The following is a 22,795-nucleotide window of genomic DNA, read 5'->3' on the forward strand; positions in this document are numbered from 1 at the left end:
GCTCTACTGTACATGTTGCCCATATGCCGGGCACAGGAACCAGGCTTCTCGCTGTTAGAATTTTCTTTTATAGATCTGTATAAATGCTCATGGAGTTCCCATAAGGAAGGCATGAGTTTAAGACAAAGTTCTTCCCTTGGAATATTTACGTTCCGTACAGAACCCTCCCTTACTTACTAACAGCGGCACAGAATATACAACTTGTTATTGCTGATAATCATGGATTTTATGGTAACCATCACATTGGAACAAGCAGATAAAAGAAGGGAATATTACAATAATGATAACAAGGGGAAGTTTGCCTTCAGGTTAATAATATGAAAATAAAGAAGCGACCAGTCAATCAATAGCACTGGCAGAACTACCACTAGGATCTGAGGCTGAGAGTTGTATCCCTGTAACAGATGAAGAGTCACAAGTAGGGCCACATTTACCAGGCACCCATGGGCCCATGTAGGTTTGCCACCTTTCCAGTATTTCACTGACCTAGCAGGTAAAATACCAGCCAGGTAATTGTAACACCTTGCCCTTCGCCCCCAGCCCAACTCTGATCTGCCTCCAGCCCGCCTCCTATCCCCTCTTACAGCTCCCTTTCTAGCCAGCCCTCAAACTATTTCCCCATGAATGTAGCCCACTGACTTTAGGCCCCACCCCTCTTAATGCCAGCGGTTTGCCCCTGATGTTATGGACCCGATCCCCCATTGACCTGCCCTGGCCAGTAAGAAGAAGCCTGAGAGGTGGCAACCCTAGGCCCATGCCTTGGTCGAGAGCTTTAGGGGGGCAGAGTCTGGGTGCTTATATGGTAAATAAAAACTTCCCCAGCTGAGGGGTGTGGCCCCAGTGCCTAGGGCGGAGCCAGACGTTAATACAGGTGGTAATGTACTGGTGATCTACAGACATGGCCAACACATGTGTAAGACTTGGGGACAACATGCCATATTGAATAGCACTAAGTACTGGAACCCATGATCCCAGAAATGACTGAGGCCCCCATATTATTGCCCCTATGCTGCCTCTCTCATAGAGATAAAACAGCCATTGGTGATGTATGTAGGGAGATTATACCTTAAATACTATAAAAGTTCCCCTTATAGGAAATAGTATGCGGGTATAACGCAGGTGGCCCTAACTTGGGGGCCTATGGTTCACCCCCCTGCCACCCACAGGCCACTGCCCCCCTTTGTGCATCATTATTGTATTAAAAAGCAGGAGTGGGACCCCTTGCAGTCAAAGGGTCTGCCCCCCCCTCTATAGTTACACCATTGTATAAACATATCTTTTATAACAATATAAATAAAAGTAATACTCTGATCAAAACCAGATGCTATTCATTTCATATTTCATTGTCCTTGTAATGAGTGTTTGTTACACCAAAAAATATTATAAATTAATCAGATTCCCTTTGTGCTATTAAATGACCCATTGTCTTTTTAATTTGCCCTCTTTGTTTGTCTGATGGAAATAATAAAGGGGTTGGCTGACCTTGAAATTAACTGTATATGTTATAGACAGGGGACAGTCTAAAGAAAACTGGGACTGATCCTTTTTTATTTTAGTTTCTGAAATATTTAACATTTTTGTTCTGCAATTCTCCATTTTGTACTGTAAAGGACAAGGAAAATGGTCTGTTTCTTACCATACTAAACAGAAGGCCTCCCTTGCCTGTACCTGATCGCTGCTTTATTTTTCTAAAATACTCCTCAGGTCTCAATTCGAATATAGATAGAAGACAACAATATCCCCAATATCTGAAAGTTTGGGATCTCTGGGAATTCCAGGCTCGGCCACCTAATTAAGCCTATATTGGGGACTCCCATCAGCAATCCACTGCCTATATTGCTATATTGTTGACCCTTTGCTCTCGTTAGCTCATAACGTACCTATATATCTCATAATTTGATGTTATATACTCATTCCCACGCTTTGATTTCTACAGATAAAGAAGATACAATACAAACGACTTATCATTGGAAGCAATGTTCTGTTTCTCCCCTGACGATTGAAACTTGATATATGCTTTCTTATTGCAATGTACTTTGTTTTCTATACAACTGAAAAATAAAACAAATATAAGTTACACATAAATTGTTATGTGATTGGTAGTCCCACTTCTTATAGCAACCGGGCAGTGGTTTAATTGACAGAATGAAAGATGAATAGGAGAGGGTCTGGATGAACATTCGGAATAAAAAATCAGTTTAGCTTGCTTTCTGGTAGCAGGGGTCAGTGACCCTGACAACTAGGCAGCATTTTAAAGGAGAAAGAAAGGCTAAATCACTGGGGGTGCTCCTGTTTGGAGAAAACTGCACAGTAAATATTCTAGACACAACCTAAACAAAAGAATGAGTAGGATTCTTTAGCAATAGCCAGACTGCGGACCACCAGATAGTGCTCATCTATTAAGCTCAGCATCAGGTAGAGGGCCACAGTTTATCCATCTCTGGGCTACAGACACACATCAGTTCCTAGTATGTGCTACTTCTAAACCTATTGGCATAGTCACACTGTAGGGGCAAGCAAATAAGGGCCGTACATGGGCTTATAAAAGACTACGTCAGCAGCTTATTGGTTGGGTAAGGGGCCCACTGACTGGCCTGCCCAACTGATATATGGGCAAAAATGAGGCAGATATCTATCAGATATGTTAGCAAATCCTGTTGGTCAAAAACAATATTGAGACACTGGTGCCAGCCTTGCCAGGTTTCCAACTGTATGATCCAATCATTGGCTTGGGGGACAAGCATGTGGTCACCAAGCAAGTGGACCTTACTGCGTATGAAGGGTCGGATTGGGCTGGCAGGGTGCCAGTAAAAAGCCGGGTGGGCCCTGCTGACCCAGAACTGATCCACACCTGCCACTTCCCACTGCTTCTCCCCACCCACCCCTTGTTTACAGGTATGCATGGGGGGGCAGGCATTGGGTGTGTGGGCAGTTGGTGGTGCAGTTGCAGTAGGCTTCACACACCCCGGGCTGACCCTTTGTGTATGGCCAGCTATAGTTTCAGAATTTGACAAACTCACTGTCTGGATAAGGAAGGTGGCCTTTATCTACCACCAACAATATACGGACGACAATAGGACGCAACACAAACCTGGAACATAGAAACACTGTGTGCAGCATGCATTCATCTGCAAGTTATAAAAGCATTCCTCATTGGACAGTCACCAGGCTGCAAGTGCAACATACAATCTTCTGAGATCACATGAAAAGACACCATTGCACAAGTTGTGTACGTGCGGCTCACCAACCCCAATGGGACAACACACGGACCCTTGCAAGTGACACCCATGACACTTCATGCATTAAGTTCTGTAGAACGTATGACTGGTGACTTCTTTTCTTTACACAGGAAACAGGGATAAAAATGCTGTAAACTGAGACAAAGGTTAGAATAGTTCTACACCAGGATTCCAAACAGATGTTCAATGGTGGTGCTAACCAGCCTTTTCCATGTACTGGGTCTGTAATCCAATATGCCCCAGGTTTGTAGGCTGGACAGTGATGGATTTATGGAGGCCCTTGTCCAAGCTGGGGCCATAAAAATCCATGGAGGTCCATGTAGAACCAATCCTTGTGCTATGGGATATCTGAGAAGGCTTCACCATCCCAGCAGATGGTAAATCCCAGCAATGAGGCAGAATTATCTTTCTATCTTCTACTCTCAGCTCTGCTAGGAGGCAGTTGAGCATATGGGCATTGCTTGGTCGGAGAAACACTAAACCTAAATAAAATTGCATATTGTGAAAGTGATTAGTAACATTTGTAAATATATATGTATGTACGGTGGCTCTGTAGGTAGCCTTGCAGACCCATGGTCGTAAGTTTGATTCCAGCTTGGAAAAGGAGTTTGGTTTATTGGCTGTGTTTGTAAATGAGACCACTGGAGCAGGGAATGATGTAGGGTCTCTGTAAAGGACTGTGTTGAAGCTATCAGAAGGCTGGTATATACTGGCTGCCAGCTTGGCCACTCTTTAACATCTTATTAGCCAGTGCATGGGCTCTTGGGTTTACTCAGATATAAATCTGGAAGCCTGGAAATCTTGTTGAATGAAGACCATTAGGCTGGGGGAGATTGTCCTCTTTTGAAGGGTCTGTACAGGTTTCCCTATGGGACATCATCATTGGTTTGGACGCCATGTGATTGTCCTGATTTCTACCACCAGTGGGGTAAGCAAATTGGGCATTGCTTTGAGGGTTCTTTACCAAAAGATCAACTCAACGCATCTACCCACGCACAAGCAGCTTGATCATGATGAAGGGCACTTCTTTGAGCTTCTGTAAGCCTAGAAATGGCTGAAAACAAAGTAGAAAAGCTTGTGGGGAAGTCAATCAAAAGTAGTTCAGGGTAAATAAATGTAATGATCCATTTGTGAATGTAGCAAAAAAAAATTAAATATTGGGTCACAAAAAAATCTAAAATAAAATGACAAATGCTCAGGGCCGGGGACTGTGCCCAGTGGAACAGACGTGACGTTCTTGGTGCTCTGTAGGACAATATTAGAGCTCCATATCTGTTGCAGCTGTTCCTCCATGCTGGTACAAAAACCCTCTGTGGGGGAGTCTGTAGAAACTGCCTTTTAATATTTTTAAACAAACCCATACTGTCAATGGATTCTGCTTTTTGTTACAAGGAGGAGCTTACACCAAACGCCGCCTCCGTATGACTGCCTCCATAGACTGCTTATGGTCAGAACTGCAAGCTACGGCAGAAGAATGCAGGTAAGTGAGACCAGGCAGTCAGGCTCCTGTATAAACAACCCCCAAAAGGGAAGGAAAAAAAAGCAGCTTTTTTGTTTCTGGAAATTGTTTTATGTAATTTTTTATTCCAAGATATTAAGGGTTGAAAGTACTGATGTAACATTTTGTAACAACATCGCCACCTGCTGGTCATTTTCGAGGGCGTTGTCAGGAGAAAGAAAGAGGGCGGGGCTGATGTTCTTCTGGTTAGGAAAGACGTGACAAAAGTTATCTGAGGTTTCTAATGTTTTTCCTAACATGAAGAACATCAACCCCGCTTTCTTTCTTTCCCCGTTCTTGACTACTTCATGTTCAGAAAGTGACCAGCAGGTGGCGCTGTTATAACAAAATGCATTCATATTAACAGTACTTCAAACCCTTAATATCTTGGAATTTTACATCAACTTATTTTAAAGGTTTACTTATCCTTTAAAGCAGTGCTGTCCATCTTATTACATGTAGAGGCACATTCAAGGGCCAGATTATATTAAAATGATGATGTAATAAAGTGAATTCTAAGGAGCCTTGGAGCAAACTGGGGGCTATAAAAACCCTCTCGAGGGCCTGCAGACCGCCAATGGGACAGCCCTGCTATAAAGGATGGAAAAAGCTTTCAGAACTTGAAAAAAGTAAAGATTTTAGACCCTTAAACATTGTTGTGAGTTGGCTAAAAACCCTGGGAGCTGCAGTTCATGCTAATAGGGGGCTGAGAATCTATCAAGCTGAGGCGGTTACACCTATAGCACCTTTACACCTATAGTTGGTCCATCAGAGTTTAGGAAAAGGTGTAAGAGAAAAGGGGAGATTCATATAAAATAGTGCCTGTAGTTTGTTATCAGAAGCTCTATCCAAGCACAGGCCCTAATAATGACTGGCCGACCCACCGGGGGGCCCGACAGATCCCACACTTTACTCAACGCCACGGTATTGTGAGCCGCCTGAATGGCACTAATGGATTTATGAAGTCCAGGCTGCACAGATACAAGATGGATACAATCGAAGGTTTTGACAGCAGAAATGCGTTATTAAAGCTGGGTAGAAGAATTGTTATAGTATTAGCAGTTCATGGCGGAGATAAAGAAAGGGCAGTAATGAAAGTTGTGATATGAGCAATGAAGATCAATAAGGATAGTGATAGGGGGTTCAGCCCTCGTGGCGTCCGGTCACTGTAGGCGCCAGTCACACTGGATGGAAGTGCGTGGCCCCATATACACAGTGCAGGGATAAGCCCCTTGCTGAGGTTAGGGTTGCATCTACAAGTCAGATGGGAGCAACTGCTGGTCATACTGGTCCCTCGGTCAGGCCCTCGTGCATCAGGCCCTCAGTGTTCTCTGTCGGCGTCGGTTCCTCCTTTTTCTGGGGGCCCACTTGGCGCAGGCACACAGCCGGGCGGTGGCAGGACAAGTGCGTCAGGGGAGGGTAGTGCTGCCGATAACATAGGTAGGCTAGAATCAGGCCAATCACCCCACCCACGAAGGAATCTGAGACAAAGGAAAATATAGGAACAAGGACAGACTGAGTGTTATTAGTTCACGTTATTTGTCTATATTGTACTGTGGCTACCTAGTGATGGACCAGGGCTACCTGAAGCGTTTGGCACACACTTCTTTTTATTGAAATGCAGGGTGGCTTGTTTGTACCAGATGCATCAATAAAGTATCTTCGTATTTATATGGCAGCTCTAACAGCTGTAGAACACACACAGGGGGCCAGTTAGAAAGTTTGCGCAGCGCACATTTTTTTCGCAAATGGTTGTTTTGTGCATGTTTAACATTTACACTGCTTTTTTTGCAAATGGGATTGCGGTTTGTATGAGTATGCCCTTTGTGCGTTTTTATTGTGCACAAATATAGCGCCAATTTTCACTTTGCAAATATGAATTAGGAATTTACTAAATCAGTTTAGTGAATATTTTTTGCGCCACCAAAGTTGTGGCTAAACTGGGATGCAGAGTGTGCCCATATATATTTGCAATTTGTGAATATGCCATATGTAAATGCACCAGTCTTATATAACATAAACATGGGCAAATATGTTTACTGTGCCAATAATTCTGCGCCAATAAATGACCCCCACAGGGCCTCCTAAAAAGCAGCTGGGTGTGGCCCATCCCTGGAAGTTTAGGCCTATGGGGTGTCTCAATTCAAAAAAGGGGCGAGGGGACCTGGCCAGGGTTGGCCTGAGGGGTGCAGGGCCCACTGGGCTTCTACCTCAGGGGCCCCTGGACCCCCCAATGGCTCCTGCTGCCTTCACCCCCCCCCCGCCGCAGGAGCTCCCAACCCCCTACCCTGAGCGCGCCTAAATGATACTCAACTGCTGTGCATCGGGGGAGGGAGACCGGCGGATTGCAGCAGCGCCCTGGGGGGTTTGGGTATGGGCCGCCGGGGCCCACCAGGCTTTTTTTCCCAGTGCCCCAGTCCAACGCTGGACCTGGCCACTGTCAGCATATAAGCTTGCCTACATCAAGGCTGGTTGCACCCTGTGTGTTTCTGTGTCTAGGGGCTCATCCCGGAGTACTTACCCTGCCAGTGGTGTTTGTAGTCACACATGCGCGACAAAGCAATCATCATGGCACAATACAGCGGCAAGATGGCAGCACAGAGTCGCCAGCTCTTCCCTTGCCCAAGCTCAGTGAAACAGTGCAGCTTCCCTGCTAGATAGAAGGAGGTGAACCCCAGGCCTGCGAAGGCAACTGTTGAAAGGAGAAAGAATAATAAAGAGTAAATACAGCAAATGGATTATAAGCTGCCCAAGTAATGAGGGGATTAAAGGGGTTGTTTACCTTTAAATGAACTTTTTGGGGATGTAGACAATGATATTGTGACTCAAATTGTAACTTGTCTTAATTTTTTTTATTATTTGTTTTTTTTTAATTATATAGCTTTTTGTGCAGCAGCTCTTTGGTTTGGAATTTTAGCAGCTATCTGGTTGCTAGGGTACAATTTAACCTAGAAACCAGGCAGTGGTTTGAAAGAGAGACAAGAAGAGGGCCTAAATAGAAAGATAATTAATAAACAGTTACAATAACAATAAAATTGTAGCCTCACAGAGCAGTTTAATAACTGGAAAGAGTCAGAAGAAGAAGGAAAATAATTCAAAAACTATAAAAAAAAAAAAAATTAAGACCAATTGAAAAGTTGCTAAGAATAGGTCATTTTATAACACTTTGAAGGTGAACCACCCCATTTAAAACACTGCAAACAGAGCACCTTCCAGTTCACTTGTAAGCTTTTTGAGTCAGGGAGGCTCATTTATTAACCCCGTGGGTGCAAGTGCCGGAGTCCTAAGAAACTGAGCTTCTTAGAGCCAATTAACAGAGCCCTTGCACCCATGGGACTGGTGGAGAAAGCTGATTCTGCACCCTTGCACTGAAATTAAATCTGCCTGGGGCTGGGGCAGTTTTCTGCTAACAGGAGAAGTAGCCCGGGGTATCAGGTAAGTGATTACAGTCACTGGGGGGGTGGGGCTAACGTTGGGAACCCCAAGTGATCAAACATTTCCTTCTCCTTTAAAACTTAGAAAAGAAGAAGCGATCGCATTGCCCTCCGCTAAGATTATTGTACGACGCGGCTGTTCTACGTATTGTGGCCATTTTACAGCCTGTTCCCTCTGACCGTGGCCCTTTAAGCTATTTGCGTTATAGCAATGATTTTGGTGGGGAGACAACTGAATGTGTTTCCAGAAGGAAAAAAAAAAGCAGAATTTCAAGCAATGTGAATATTCATTCCTCAAACTGCTTGACTTTGACAAGTCTGCCACGTACACCAGTAATAATCTGCAGAGCTTGCAATCCATCAGGCATACGTTTGGGAAATGATGTCAACGCGTTGGCACGGGCGAGATGTTTACGCTCTTCCAGTAAACAGATTTCACCCCAAAGGCAAACAAATGTTAAATATTTTCCGTAAATGTGCTGCTGCGATTTCCCCCGCGAGAGACGGAACTGCTGCAAAGTGACATTCTGTCACCTAATGATCTGCCCAGCCGGCTCTGCTTTATGTCACACAGTGGATTTTATGATATAAAGGAAAACTTGATCCGTCCATACAGGGCTGCCTTATGGGGTGCAGACAGGGCTAAGGCAATGTACCATATTATCCTCTGCTCTTCAGCAAATTACACACAATTCAAAAAGATATGGCGTCACCCCACAGCTTTCCCACCACAGCTGCTACCACTTTACTGCCGGAGCTGGTCATCAGCGCAGATATTTCAGGGGTGTCACACCCCCTTTCTCAGTGTGCAGAATTTAGCAATCTCCAAGCCACACTCATCCAGCTGCTCCCACCAATATCCCTGGCGAATATAATGGAAATGTCTAACAGCTATTAAATAATACAATATATTCATTGTATTTGTATCTGCAATCTCCCCAAATAAGCCCCTCTGATATAGGGGTCCCAGGGAATCTCCTTCGCTGCTGTACCCTAAAAACCACACGGGGGGGGGGGGGGGCTGTGTAAAAAAGCAGTGCAGTTGATACAGGTATAGAACCCTTTATTCGGAAACCTGTTATCCAGAAAGATCTGAATTACGGGAAGGGCACATCCCATAGACTCCATTATAACCAAGTAATTCAAATTTATAAAAATGATTTCCTTTTTCTCTATAATAATAAAACAGTACCTGTACTTGATCCCAACTAAGATATAATTAACCCTTATTGGGGGCAGAACAGCCCTATTGGGTTTATTTCATGGTTAAATGATTCCCTTTTCTCTGTAATAATAAAACAGTACCTGTACTTGATCCCAACTAAGATATAATTACCCCTTATTGGGGGCAGAACAGCCCTATTGGGTTTATTTCATGGTTAAATGATTCCCTTTTCTCTGTAATAATAAAACAGTACCTGTACTTGATCCCAACTAAGATATAATTACCCCTTATTGGGGGCAGAACAGCCCTATTGGGTTTATTTCATGGTTAAATGATTCCCTTTTCTCTGTAATAATAAAACAGTACCTGTACTTGATCCCAACTAAGATATAATTACCCCTTATTGGGGGCAGAACAGCCCTATTGGGTTTATTTAATGGTTAAATGATCCCCTTTTCTCTGTAATAATAAAACAGTACCTGAACTTGATCCCAACTAAGATATAATTACCCCAGTAATTACCCCAGAACAGTCCTGTTGGGTTTATTTAATGTTTAAATGATTTTTTTTAGTGGACTTAAGGTATGGAGATCCAAATTATGGAAAGACTCCTTAGCATTCTGGATAACAGGTCCCATACCTGTACTGAGAGGTGATTTAGGCAAAGGCTATGAATGGAAGATGCTAAGAATAATGAGAGTACAAAGCCTAAGAAAGGTTGCGCAGTGAGACGCACACTGTAGGCATGGCAGGAAAGGTTATGGGATAAAGGAAAGGACAGACTATTTCTGGGAGAATCAATAAAATAAGCATTGCTGCTAAAAATGATGAATGTGCGAAGGTTTGAGCAATAAAAGATTGATTTTGGGGCGGCCTCACCGGAGAAATTCTACCGAGATGGAATAAGGACCAAGATACAGGGATGGAGAGAGGCAAAGGGCAATATTGGGTGCCGGGGGCAATACTGGGAGCCAGGGGCAATACTGGGAGCCGAGGGCAATACTGGGAGCCAGGGGCAATACTGGGAGCCAGGGGCAATACTGGGAGCCAGGGGCAATACTGGGAGCCAGGGGCAATACTGGGAGCCAGGGGCAATACTGGGAGCCTGGGGCAATACTGGAAGCCGAGGGCAATACTGGGAGCCAGGGGCAATACTGGGAGCCGAGGGCAATACTGGGAGCCGGGGGCAATACTGGGAGCCGGGGGCAATACTGGGAGCCGGGGGCAATACTGGGAGCCGGGGGCAATACTGGGAGCCGGGGGCAATACTGGGAGCTGAGGGCAATACTGGGAGCCGAGGGCAATACTGGGAGCCAGGGGCAATACTGGGAGCCAGGGGCAATACTGGGAGCCGAGGGCAATACTGGGAGCCGGGGGCAATACTGGGAGCCGGGGGCAATATTGGGAGCCGGAGCCCTCATATGAAACGGGGGGGGGGGAGGGTTGCACAAGGAATGTCCCGCTATGAGCCCCACCCACTGTTGTTTCTATAGAATCAATGACATTTTGGGACTTCTGTGTCGACTCTTTATGTACAATTTGTGATTTGCAACACCTAGGGGGTGATTTATCAATGTCTGAATTAGAATTTTTTCCACAATTCACTAAAACTCACAATTTTCGATTTATGGTTGAAAAACTTAAACTTAAAAACTCAAACTTCCGCATCTAAAAGCCTGTGAGTTTATGGAGCAGCCAATGGGAGTTGCCCAGGCAAAATCAAACTGGATTTTCATGGTTTTTTTGAGTTTCTAAACTCGGACATTTGAAGTATTCAATTTTTTTTAAGTTTTCACATTTTTTATTCAACTTTTTCATATTTAGATTCAATTTTTTTAATCGTTAAGCAAACATTCCGAGTTTATTCAAGTTAGAAAAAAAAAACTCTTCAATTCACAAACTGAAAAAACTGCTAAATAATTCCCTTCTCTTTGAAACCATTCCCTCCCCTGTAGGACAATAAGTGTGAGTTTGCCTATTGCAATAACATCCCGGGCTGGAGAGAAGATTCCCCGCTTTATCCTGTAAATAAATATGTGTCAGGCGCCTGAGGAAGGCCATTAATATGAGCTGCAGGAAATCTAATATTTACTCCAATAACCCCAGCAGCAGCGTCACATAATCCTTAAATCAACTCCGGGTAATGAATGGATGATTTATGTATCAGTGTACGGTGTGAAATCATCCTCTGGATCAGACGCTCAGAAAATAGAAAAGTAGAAACTTAAAGGAGACATATAGGAAAGTTATGAATAATATATGGTGTTGGTTTCACTTTGGGCTGAACATTAATCCTATCTGTAAAATGGATATTGGAGCTCCCTATAGATCCTCTCAGGTCCCAGTAGTGTTTCAACTGAGGGGTGGGTGTGTCCTAAGGGTCCCTGCCAGAAGCACAGTAGGAGGGAAGCAGCCAATCAGAGCCCTGCAGTCAAACAAGCAAAGACAGGCTTCAGATCCTTATCAGGACAGCCTAGCTGTGATTGGTTCCTATACTACAGCGCCGAGTGCTCCCGGTAGTGATGTGCGGGTCAGCCCGATACCCGTAGGACCTGCGGGTTTGGGCCGACCTCGGCACATCACCTGTGTGTTGCAGGCTGGTTCGGCTGACTCTTCTGCTCGCCCTCCCCGCCTGCAACCTTACACTGCCGGCTTCTCTATTTATAGGTGCGTGCCCGGAAGCCCCACCCCTTTTGTGATGTCACTGCGGGGCGGGACAGGTCTATAAATAGAGGAAGGAAGCCGGGTCGTACAGGGTTCGGGTTGGGAGCGGGCAGGATAGGGTAGAGTGCGGGTTGAGGATATCTTGACCCGCACATCACTAGCTGCCGGCCCAACCACACAGCCTGGGAAAGGAGGCAGCAGGAAGTGGAACAGATGGGCGGGACTAGTGGGGACTTTCAAATTGAAATTTTCAATAAATCAGCCTGAAATGCTACTTTTTAAAACACTTTCCTTCTATATTTAGATGAGTACAATGCATTGGCACAATATTGTTTCCTACACAATACAGTATGTTCCCTTATATATATATATAAATATACAGTATAAAAGTCATGTATCGGTAAGTCAGTAAGTAAGAGGATGCCTACAGCACAAACCCAATGAAAGGTTCTGAGCTCAGTCTGATAGAGTCGGGTATGCGCTGAATCTGAAACTCACCTTGCGCCAAGGGCACACAATGAGCGAATATCATGAGTCACAAAGACGTAGGAGTCAGGAGAACAGATTCATGTTTGTGGGACATTAGAGACCTGCCCGTGTCGGCCAGCTTATAATAGATCTCAGGCGTCTGTACATGATTATTATGTAAAGGATACTGGCATCATACCTCCGACCAATGCTTATTATAGCGGGCGTAGCAAGGGGACTGGAAAATAAGTATTAGCTTCATGCACTCACTTAGAAGGACAGCTAATGCCAGAGAATGAGCAACCACAGATGTACCCTGCCACACACAGGGCAAGGTAAGGGGAAAATACTGTATGAGAAACCAAAGATTTACTCTGCCCAGTAAAGGGTAAGGTTTGCTGTACATACTTAGTGATATAGAGATAAATATCACTGGTTATGTTACCCGTAGCAACCAATCAGCAATTAGATTTGAACAATCACCAACAAGTTAGAAACCATAAACAAAGATCCTAATGTGAGTTAACACAAATAAATTCTGCCCATAAATAGAAGAAGGTGAGTTGTACATAGAGTATGAGTAACCCCAAATAGAGGCTTATGGTTTTAATAACTTTTACTTCAGGCAGTCCCCATAAGGTTGGTACTGTTATATAATTGGAAGGGGAAGATGTTTCCATTTTGACTTTAAAGTGGTTCATTTGCACCCCCTCAAGTGATTGTACTGTTCCATCTTATTTAAAAGAGAAGTCACAACGTGCTCACTCTTTTTCTGTGGGTCCCCACTTGCTGGAGGGGGTTGTTAGTGCCAGGGGAGCGGGGTAGTTATAGCAGCCAGAGGCTGCAAGGGTTAGTATTCTGGGGTTCACCTTTCAATGTAGGGAGGGACTCAAGCAGTTAGACTCAGAAAGAGTTTCAAATTATTGCCAAGGTATGGAGTCTCTTATCTAGAAACCTGATATCCAGAAAGTTCTGAATTACAGGATGGCCATCACCCATACAGTCTATTTCAAGCAAATAACTCAACTTTTTTTAAAAATGATTTCCTTTTTCTCTGTAAAAATAAAACAGTACCTGTACTTGATCCCAACTAAGATATAATTACCCCTTATTGGGGCAGAACAGCCCTATTGGGTTTATTTAATGGTTAAATGATTCCCTTTTCTCTGTAATAATAAAACAGTACCTGTACTTGATCCCAACTAAGATATAATTACCCCTTATTGGGGGCAGAACAGCCCTATTGGGTTTATTTAATGGTTAAATGATTCCCTTTTCTCTGTAATAATAAAACTGTACCTGTACTTGATCCCAACTAAGATATAATTACCCCTTATTGGGGGCAGAACAGCCCTATTGGGTTTATTTCATGGTTAAATGATTCCCTTTTCTCTGTAATAATAAAACAGTACCTGTACTTGATCCCAACTAAGATATAATGAATCCTTATTGGGGCAGAACAATCCTATTGGGTTTATTTAATGGTTAAATGATTCCCTTTTGGGGGGCGTGGCCTGACCACCGATGTGAGCGCACGTACTTGTTAGAGCTCCGCACTAGACCCTGCAAATATCCTGACATAACCCGCTAATAACCCTTCGCAACGGAGTCAGAACCTCTCGAGAAGCAGCCGTTACCCCAGAGAGTGCAGATGGGGCAACACAAGGCACACAAGCGAGCCTCAGAGGCAGCCGCCCGACTTGAGAAATATGCCCGGGAAACAAACCAAAATGGCGCCGACTCGGAACAGGCCGCAAACAGCTCCGACCAAGCCGTGAGTACCGCTGAGGGCGCTACACCTGCACGCACAAACAGCACACCTGGGGCAACCTCGCACAGCGCGGAGCCCACTCTGCACGATATAATGTCAGAAATAAGAGCCGCCAACAGCTCCTGCACATCGCTTATAAATGCTAAAACAGACGAGATCAAAATAGACCTCTCTATCATAAAAGCAGACCTGCAAAAGCTGCGCGAACGCACCACTGCAGTGGAGTCCCGTGTCAGCAACCTGGAGGACACATGCAGAGACCTGCCTAACCAGTATAGGAACCTACAGAAACAACTCGCAGACTGTCTGACCAAAAATGATGATCTCGAGAACCGGCTGAGGCGCAGCAACCTGCGGTTTGTGGGCATTCCCGAGCGAGCGGAGGGCAACACCCCAGAACTGTTCCTGGAAACCTGGCTTAAGGATACCTTTGGCGCTGCGCAACTCTCAAGTATGTTCTCCATTGAACGGGCACACAGAGTCCCAACCAGGCAATCACCTCCAGGGGCGCCCCCGAGACCCTTAATCGCCAAACTACTAAACGCCCGGGACCGCGACAAGATCCTCTCTTTGGCCAGAACGCAAGGCCCTTTACGCCTTCAAGCGTCCACCATCTCCATCTTTGCCGACTACTCCATGGAAGTCCAGAGACAACGAGCAGGTTTCCAAAGCTGCAAGGCCAGACTGCGAGAGGCCGGTCTCCCCTATGCGATGCTCTACCCTGCCCGACTCCGGGTGCAAGCTGAAGGCCGCTTTACCTTCTTTACAACGCCACAGGAGCTCAGCACATGGCTGGATGCTAGAGGAGTGCATCCCTAATGGCCCTTGAACGATCGGCCCAACGACACCCCTGCTGAGGTTCACCTCTCAACCCTGCGCCGGACCAGGTTGTCATATAAAGCGGGTTACACACCCGGCCATAGTAAGGGCACAGCGAGCCTAACTGTTTGCATTTTGCTTAAGCAGTTGCTTTAAGCTTTACCACACTAGTTTCTTTTACTTAAAGCTTAACGGAGTGGCTTGACCCACCCCAATACTGATCAGAGTTAAAGTGTTAGTTATGGGACAAGTTCTACCCAAAGTTGGGAACCGGGTGGAAGGGGAGGGGGGCAAGTTTATGGGAAAATTTACCTTATGTGTTAATTCTCAATATGAATGTCGGTATAATGTCAATATGCATTTCTATCTATGGTATTATGCAGTGTATGTAAGTAGGGATACCCTTAATTACCTACCTAACCCTAAATCATGGCGATTAGGCTGACAAGCTGGAATGTGAGAGGCCTCAACTGTCCAATCAAGCGTAGATTAGTATTAGACTTCCTCAAAAGACACTCTACCTCAATAGCCTTCCTCCAGGAAACGCACCTGACAGGCTCCAAAATTTTAGCTCTTAAGCGCCCGTGGGTGGGATGGGCATACCATGCCACCTACTCCACACATTCCTCGGGGGTGTCCATCCTCATAGGCAAATCTGTCCCCTTCAGGTTCGACAATGTCAGGACTGACCCTAAAGGCAGATTTATATTTCTACATTGCTACTTTTATTCTTGTGAAATACTCCTAGCCAACATTTACATTCCCCCTCCGTTTGACGGAGAGGTAATTCAAGCCTTGGCGGACCAGTTAGCCCTGTACCCGAGAGCACTAACGTTGATAGCCGGAGACTTCAATGAAGTCCTGCTCCCTGAACTGGACAGACTCTGGAAGCACCCTACAAGGGCTCCCCCCAAGAGCACCCAGCTCTCTAGACTAATGACCTCTTTAGCCTTAATAGACCCATGGAGAGAAACTCACCCCAGGGTACTTCAGTATTCATGCTTTACCTCTGCCCGCTTAGCGTTATCCAGAATAGACATGGCCTTTATTAACACAACCGCAATTCCATATGTGGTCGAAACAAACTACCTCCCCCGTGGTATCTCGGACCATGCCCCACTCCAGCTCAAACTTGTGCTCCCACACAAGATTAAACGCCCACGCCCCTCCATAAACCCAGTATGGCTAAACATCCTAGACAACTCCAAAACAGTAGATGACTACATAAATGACTTTACAACATTGAACCAAACAGCGGACTGCATACTCCCCTTCTGGGACTCCTTGAAATCCTACATAAGGAGTGCTATATATGCCGAAATAGTGGCTTACAAAAGTCAGGCACAAAAAGCCACACAAGCCCTCGAGTCTCAACTTTCACACCTAGACGCAGTAGCTGCTGCCTCCCCCTCTCCGGAGAACCTTAAACTTCTTAATGAAGCACAAATTAACTACACACAAACTATCAAGCAAAAAGCACTGAATAAGCTATACTTTACCAAAACAAATATATATGAGCAGGGCGAGAGGGCAGGGAGAATGCTCGCCCACCTGGCCAAAGCTCACACTACTCCCCCCCCAGTCCCAGTACTTAGAGACCCCTCAGGCAACCTACACACAGACCCCCAGGCGGTCCAAGATATGCTGGTCTCGTTCTACACGGACCTATACAAAACCAAACTGACAGCCCTGGAGCCTGAAATTAACTCCTTCCTTGCCCCACTCGCTCTCCCGACACTGTCCCAAGAGTACAGCGAGTACTTAGATTCTGAACTCACCGAGATAGAGGTACAAGAGGCCGTAAATTCCTTCCCACTGGGTAAAGCCGCGGGGGCAGATGGTCTCCCTATAGAAATATACAAGAGGCACTCTAAGATACTAACCCCATTACTGCTTAAGCTATTCAAAGAAGCACTCCAACTGGGCCAATTTCCTGAATCTCTGTATGAAGCGGCAATTGTTCTCCTCCCCAAACAGGGCAAAGATCCACAGCTGTGCGAATCCTTCAGGCCAATCTCTCTTCTCACAGCTGACGTAAAAATTTTCGCCAAAGTATTAGCCCGTAGACTGAGTAAAGTGATCACTAAAATAATTCACCCCGATCAGATAGGATTTATTCCGGCAAAAACTGCAGCTCTGAATACCAGACGGCTGTACCTAAACTTAGCTCACTCCCCCACAGGTCCGGGAAACAGGGCCATTGCAGCCCTGGACATCACCAAGGCATTCGACACCGTTGAATGGCCCTACCTATGGCAAGTGCTCACTCACTTTGGGTTTGGTGCAAAATTTATCCAAATGATACAACTCCTTTACAAATACCCCACGGCCAGCATCCGCATTAACTCCCTTACTACCCCTGCCTTTGCCCTAACTAGGGGGACAAGGCAAGGATGCCCGCTGTCGCCCCTCCTTTTTGCCATAGCCATAGAGCCCTTTGCGCAGGCAGTACGGGCACACCCCCAGATCAAGGGCTTTGAATACCCAGGCTTTACTGAAAAAGTACAATTATATGCCGATGATACTCTAGTATACTTAGGGGATAGAGGTCCCTCTCTGAAGGCACTGATTGAACTAACCCAAGGGTTTGGAAAGATCTCAGGGCTGCAAACAAGCGCCACTAAATCGGTACTGTTCTTAGTGGACAAACAACAACCCAACGAACCCCTTGATCTTTGCCCACTGCAGATTTCTAACAAGTTCACATACCTGGGCATACAGATAGCCCTTCCGATCTCACAATACCATAACCTCAATATAGAGACCCTTTTCCAGTGGGCGCAACACAAATTTAGAACCTGGGAAGCCTTGCCAGTAGGTCCAGCAGGGAGAATCCAACTAATCAAAATGTTTTTGCTACCAAAGGTTCTCTATGCGCTTTGGCACTCCCCAGTATATATCCCAAAGAAGGTATTCACCCAACTAAATACACTCCTCAGCAGATTTATATGGGGCACTTCCAGGCCCCGTCTACGCCTAACCACACTTATGAAACCTATGGATGGGGGGGGACTGGCACTCCCAGACATGTACATCTATTATGTGGCTGCCCAATAAGCACATATCTCTCCTATGGTTCACCCAGACATCTCCCCCCCACTATACCAACTGTGGGCTTTGGTATCTAGTAATCAGGAGTCTCCCTGGCCCCCGCTACTGACCAAGAAATTACCTAAGAATGCCTCCCCTATACTGGTACTCCAAAACAGAATACTACGAGCTGGACACAAGTTAGTGAAAATGGAGCAATACCCACCCCAAACCCCCCTCTGGCACAATCTAGAGTTCCCCTTGCTGGCACCACATAACCCCCCCAGAATTTGGTATACGCTCAACCTTATCACAATTGGGAATGTCTGGGCCGACAACCAAGTTATACCCCTTCAACAACTGTGCAACAGCAGGCACCTTCCACCTGCGCAGTGGTTAACGCACTACAAGCTGACAAGGGCCCTCACCCCCCAACCTGCTCGCTCTAGCAACATGGACAAGAACGGACAATCCTGGATAAAAGAGGGAAAATACTCACCTTCATACAAACCTGGAGACACTGGACAGACTGCCTTGGCCCCCCAGTCCCCTTCGCCCCGGATGATCCCCCCTCTCTAGCCATCGCCCCTCAGTAAACCCCCCAAAGATCTTGACCATACAAAACCCTCAGGACTTGAAATCTCTTTAGTACCGGCACTCATTTATACAAATGTCTTTTTCCTTGTTTGTCTTGTTTTGACTGTCTACTCCAATGTTCAATAAAGATATTATTGAAAGCAAAAAAAAAAAAATGATTCCCTTTTCTCTGTAATAATAAAACAGTACCTGTACTTGATCCCAACTAAGATATAATTACCCCTTATTGGGGGCAGAACAGCCCTATTGGGTTTATTTAATGGTTAAATGATTCCCTTTTCTCTGTAATAATAAAACAGTACCTGTACTTGATCCCAACTAAGATATAATTACCCCTTATTGGGGGCAGAACAGCCCTATTGGGTTTATTTCATGGTTAAATGATTCCCTTTTCTCTGTAATAATAAAACAGTACCTGTACTTGATCCCAACTAAGATATAATTACCCCTTATTGGGGGCAGAACAGCCCTATTGGGTTTATTTAATGGTTAAATGATTCCCTTTCCTCTGTAATAATAAAACAGTACCTGTACTTGATCCCAACTAAGATATAATTATCCCTTATTGGGGGCAGAACAGCCCTATTGGGTTTATTTAATGGTTAAATGATTTCCTTTTTCTCTGTAACAATAAAACAGTAGCTTGTACTTGATGGTAACTAAGCTGCATGAATCCATATTGGTGGCAAAACAATCCTATTGGATTTATTTCATGTTTAAATGATATTTAGCAGACGTATATGGAGATCCAGATTATCCAAAAAACTCTAGGCCCCAAGCATTCTGCATAATAAGTCCTTTGACCCTAGATCAATGACAATTAAAAAATTCTGTTATGATCTTTCTACTAAAGAGAAACATGTGTGTGGGCAGTGCCACTAAGAAAACATGCCCCTGTTGGACTTGAAAGTGGTCCCCTAATTGCCAGTGAGTGCTGGTAGTGCTATAAGTGGATCGGCCCAACTCCCAACATCCTCCAGTAGCCAGACGCTGACTCGGGAAGCAGGGAGGTGCCATTTGCAAGAGATGGATGGCCAGGATCTGAGCTCCCAAGTGAGCTGCCATTTTACAAATATACCTGAAATATAAGTGACAGTCAAGAAAGTCTTTAATCACTAGTAAAGAAGATCAAAATCTGCTCCCGGTATTTGTCAGCCAAATATAGTGAAGAGTAAGAGTCCGGAGACTGGCCGCGACAACACAGCTCCTGGCGCTACAGAATGACATAAATTGTCCTGTCGTCTTCTGGAAATTAGTCATATTTTCATAACAACAAGAAACATGATCCGACTGCGAGATAAATGTGCTGACAGTCACAGCGGCTGTGGCTACCCATTTATCCATGCAACACGTTAGCCTTTTAGGCAGCCAAGCTGAAACCTTCCTAATAGCTGTTCTCAGGGCGTGCAGCAATCCGTCCTTGTCACTGCCGTGCTGCGACTGCAGAGGGAACCTTAAAGGAGGAAAATTCACACCCAGCTTTACCTTAATGTGAATATACATTGTTTAGGGTGCTAACGCCATCATCTGAACTGAATCCAAACCCTTATCGTTATGTCACTTTAATGGCCCCTGCACACAACCTTTACTCTCATGTTCCTGGGTGGGGAGTTCTTTGTTGTGTTCCACTGCACAGGAATACATGAGTTAACAGAGCACATTCTACCCAAGCCCAGACTGGCAAACTGTGGGTTCTGGCAAATGCCAGAGGGGCTGCAGTAAGGTGCCATAGGCAGTCACTAGTTATTGGGCTGGGGGGGGATGTTCGGGTCTCTTGTACAGGAAATACCACAGCCTATTTTGAATCCCATACCAGACCTGATTCTATCCTATGTTGCCTTTATCCATGGCACCGCGCTGAATCAACAAACACAGGTGAGAAGTACTATGTCGTGTCTTAAATGCCACCCAATGGGAATGGGAAGCGTAACCACCCATGTATAAGCTGGCCAAACACTGAAAGATATGCTCGTTTGGAGAGGTTACCAAATCAGCGGATCTTTCCTTGATATGCCCATCTTGAGGTTGGCAATATCAGACTGATACGATTGTTGGGCTGTCAGGACGAGGACTGCATCAACGAGCCGATGCGCTACTCACCCTGATAGGACTCTGAAACCTGCCCAAACATAACTTATACGATTTTCAGCCAGATATCTGTCGGACAGGCTAGTCTGCGGACCCTATACACAGCGCAACTCAGACCGTTGGCAATTTTTATCGGCATGTGTATGGCCACCTTAAGGGCCCTAAAGCGCTTAGTTTTCCAAAGTCACGCAAAGTTGCCTGCAGGAGGACTTCAGAAAACTGAAGCAAGGCGTAGGCCTTTCCACCGGCGATTCCCTTTGTTGCTGGTGGAAAGGCATTTTGAAGTATGAGTTGCCTGCGGTAGAAGAGATCTATCACGGCCGACTAATCTCTCCATGGGACATTACCCTAACAGTTGTTAGTTGCTTTCAGGATATATCAGCCTTGCCCAATTTGCAGCCTTCCTGCTGATGTTAAACTGCGAATCTCAGCGTGCCGCTGACAGCCAAAGGCTGCAATGGGGGAAATGATCTGTCTTGCAAACATGTATTAAATCTCTACATCAGTCAGTATCCCTTCAAGACAAGGCAATACTTCTGCCCCCCTCTTCCCACAGCAGATAATAGGTCTGTTGTCTCCTTTGTTGTGCCCAGAGTATGCCAAAAGGCTTTCATTAAAAACAAAACAAACATCTCTAACATCATTTCTGTATCTCTGTTAATCCCACCTACTCTCCTGGAATATCAAGTGTATGTTTGTGGCGTTCGCTGTAGGGTGTGATTTGTGTATAAGAAGCATTGGTTTTTGCTTTGCAGAGCAAATCCAAGATAAAGGAATTTAATTTAACTTTTTGACAAGCAGCGCGCATAAAACTGAAATTCGGTGGCCGTAAAAGCACAAGGATATCGATAAAGCGCCCAACAATGCAGAATCATTTGTGCTCCTACCATTATACCCTGGTACCAAAGGTAGCCATGGGAAAAGTTATTTTTTTCCAGACGTTGCTGTAATTTGAAGACTGCCTAGTGGCTTCAGGCTCTTTAGTGCCCCTGAGTTATATAGGACACGTGCTGATAGCTTGGCACTTAAGGGCAATGGCTTACGGGGCAATGTTGCCCACTACATATAATAGCCCAGGGTGTGGTGTCAAATCACCCCTTAAGTCCCCTATTGCCCACAATGGCAATTACCTACTCTTTTGACAATGGGACTTTCCACCTGCATGAACAAACCTCAGATGGAGAACCAATGGAAACCCGACTATAATGGTCCCTTTTATGAGATGAGTGTCTACCAATTCTGTCAAAAGTGACCGATACAAGAGTTGTTCAGTCACATAGTCACCTTAAAACTTTCACTGAATCCGGCTCCGATACAGAAACAAAAGGTAATTCGAGTTAACGGTGGTTTCATGGGGCTGTCAATTATAGAATATTAAAAGAAAACTGGAAAAATATATATAGTATATGCATATACCTGCTCAATATGGATGGCACAGTCATAGTCTGTATTTCTAAATATATGTTTTTTATTACCAGTTTTTAGTATGGTTAATATTCTTTTAATGTAGCAGAGATTTCAGGTGACAAATGCACCTTGCCCAGCATATAAAGGAGATGAATTAGAACAAGAAGCGGTGGGAAGAGGATCCTATTCATCTTGTGTTTGTTGGAACAGCTAAATTCCGAGTAGATTACTCCATCTCCCGTGACATCGACCGCAGCAGACAATGTAGCGACTCATTAATCTCGTAGTTCCTACAGCTCCCAGGCATCTCATAAAAAGGAGAGCGGGATTTATACAGTTCCCAGAGTGGCGATCCGATTACTAATCTTAGCTGGATCTGGTGCTACAAATTATCCTTGCAGATGGGGGGGGGGGGGGGGGGGGATTTATGCGGCAATGCACTTTAGGAGTTGGGTGACAAATAGGTGCCCTCTATGAAAGACAAACTATCCAGTAAGTAAATCTTTAATTTCTATGCAGTACTTTAGCTCTTTGCAAAGTTAACCAAAGACCTACACTGTTTTGTATTTGATTTTGAACAAATTGGCCTGTTAAGGTCCATGTCTTCAGACATCA

The 22,795-nt window shown here is 45.0% G+C and overlaps 1 protein-coding gene across 1 annotated transcript in view; it reads right to left on the bottom strand.

The window, feature by feature from the left end:
* Positions 1-204: 204 nt before the first annotated feature.
* Positions 205-22,795, bottom strand: part of plpp4 (phospholipid phosphatase 4) — a 77,983-nt gene continuing 55,392 nt past the window's right edge. Inside the window, exons 6-7 of the mRNA XM_002937808.4 lie at positions 7,259-7,429; positions 205-6,218 (exon numbers count right to left, since the gene is read on the bottom strand). Of these exons, the coding sequence (XP_002937854.2) occupies positions 6,019-6,218; positions 7,259-7,429 (371 nt within the window). The 3' untranslated portion in view covers positions 205-6,018. The remainder of the gene's footprint in view (positions 6,219-7,258; positions 7,430-22,795) is intronic.

The sequence above is a fragment of the Xenopus tropicalis genome, chromosome 7 (genome assembly GCF_000004195.4).
Source record: "Xenopus tropicalis strain Nigerian chromosome 7, UCB_Xtro_10.0, whole genome shotgun sequence".
Classification (NCBI taxonomy): domain Eukaryota; kingdom Metazoa; phylum Chordata; class Amphibia; order Anura; family Pipidae; genus Xenopus; species Xenopus tropicalis.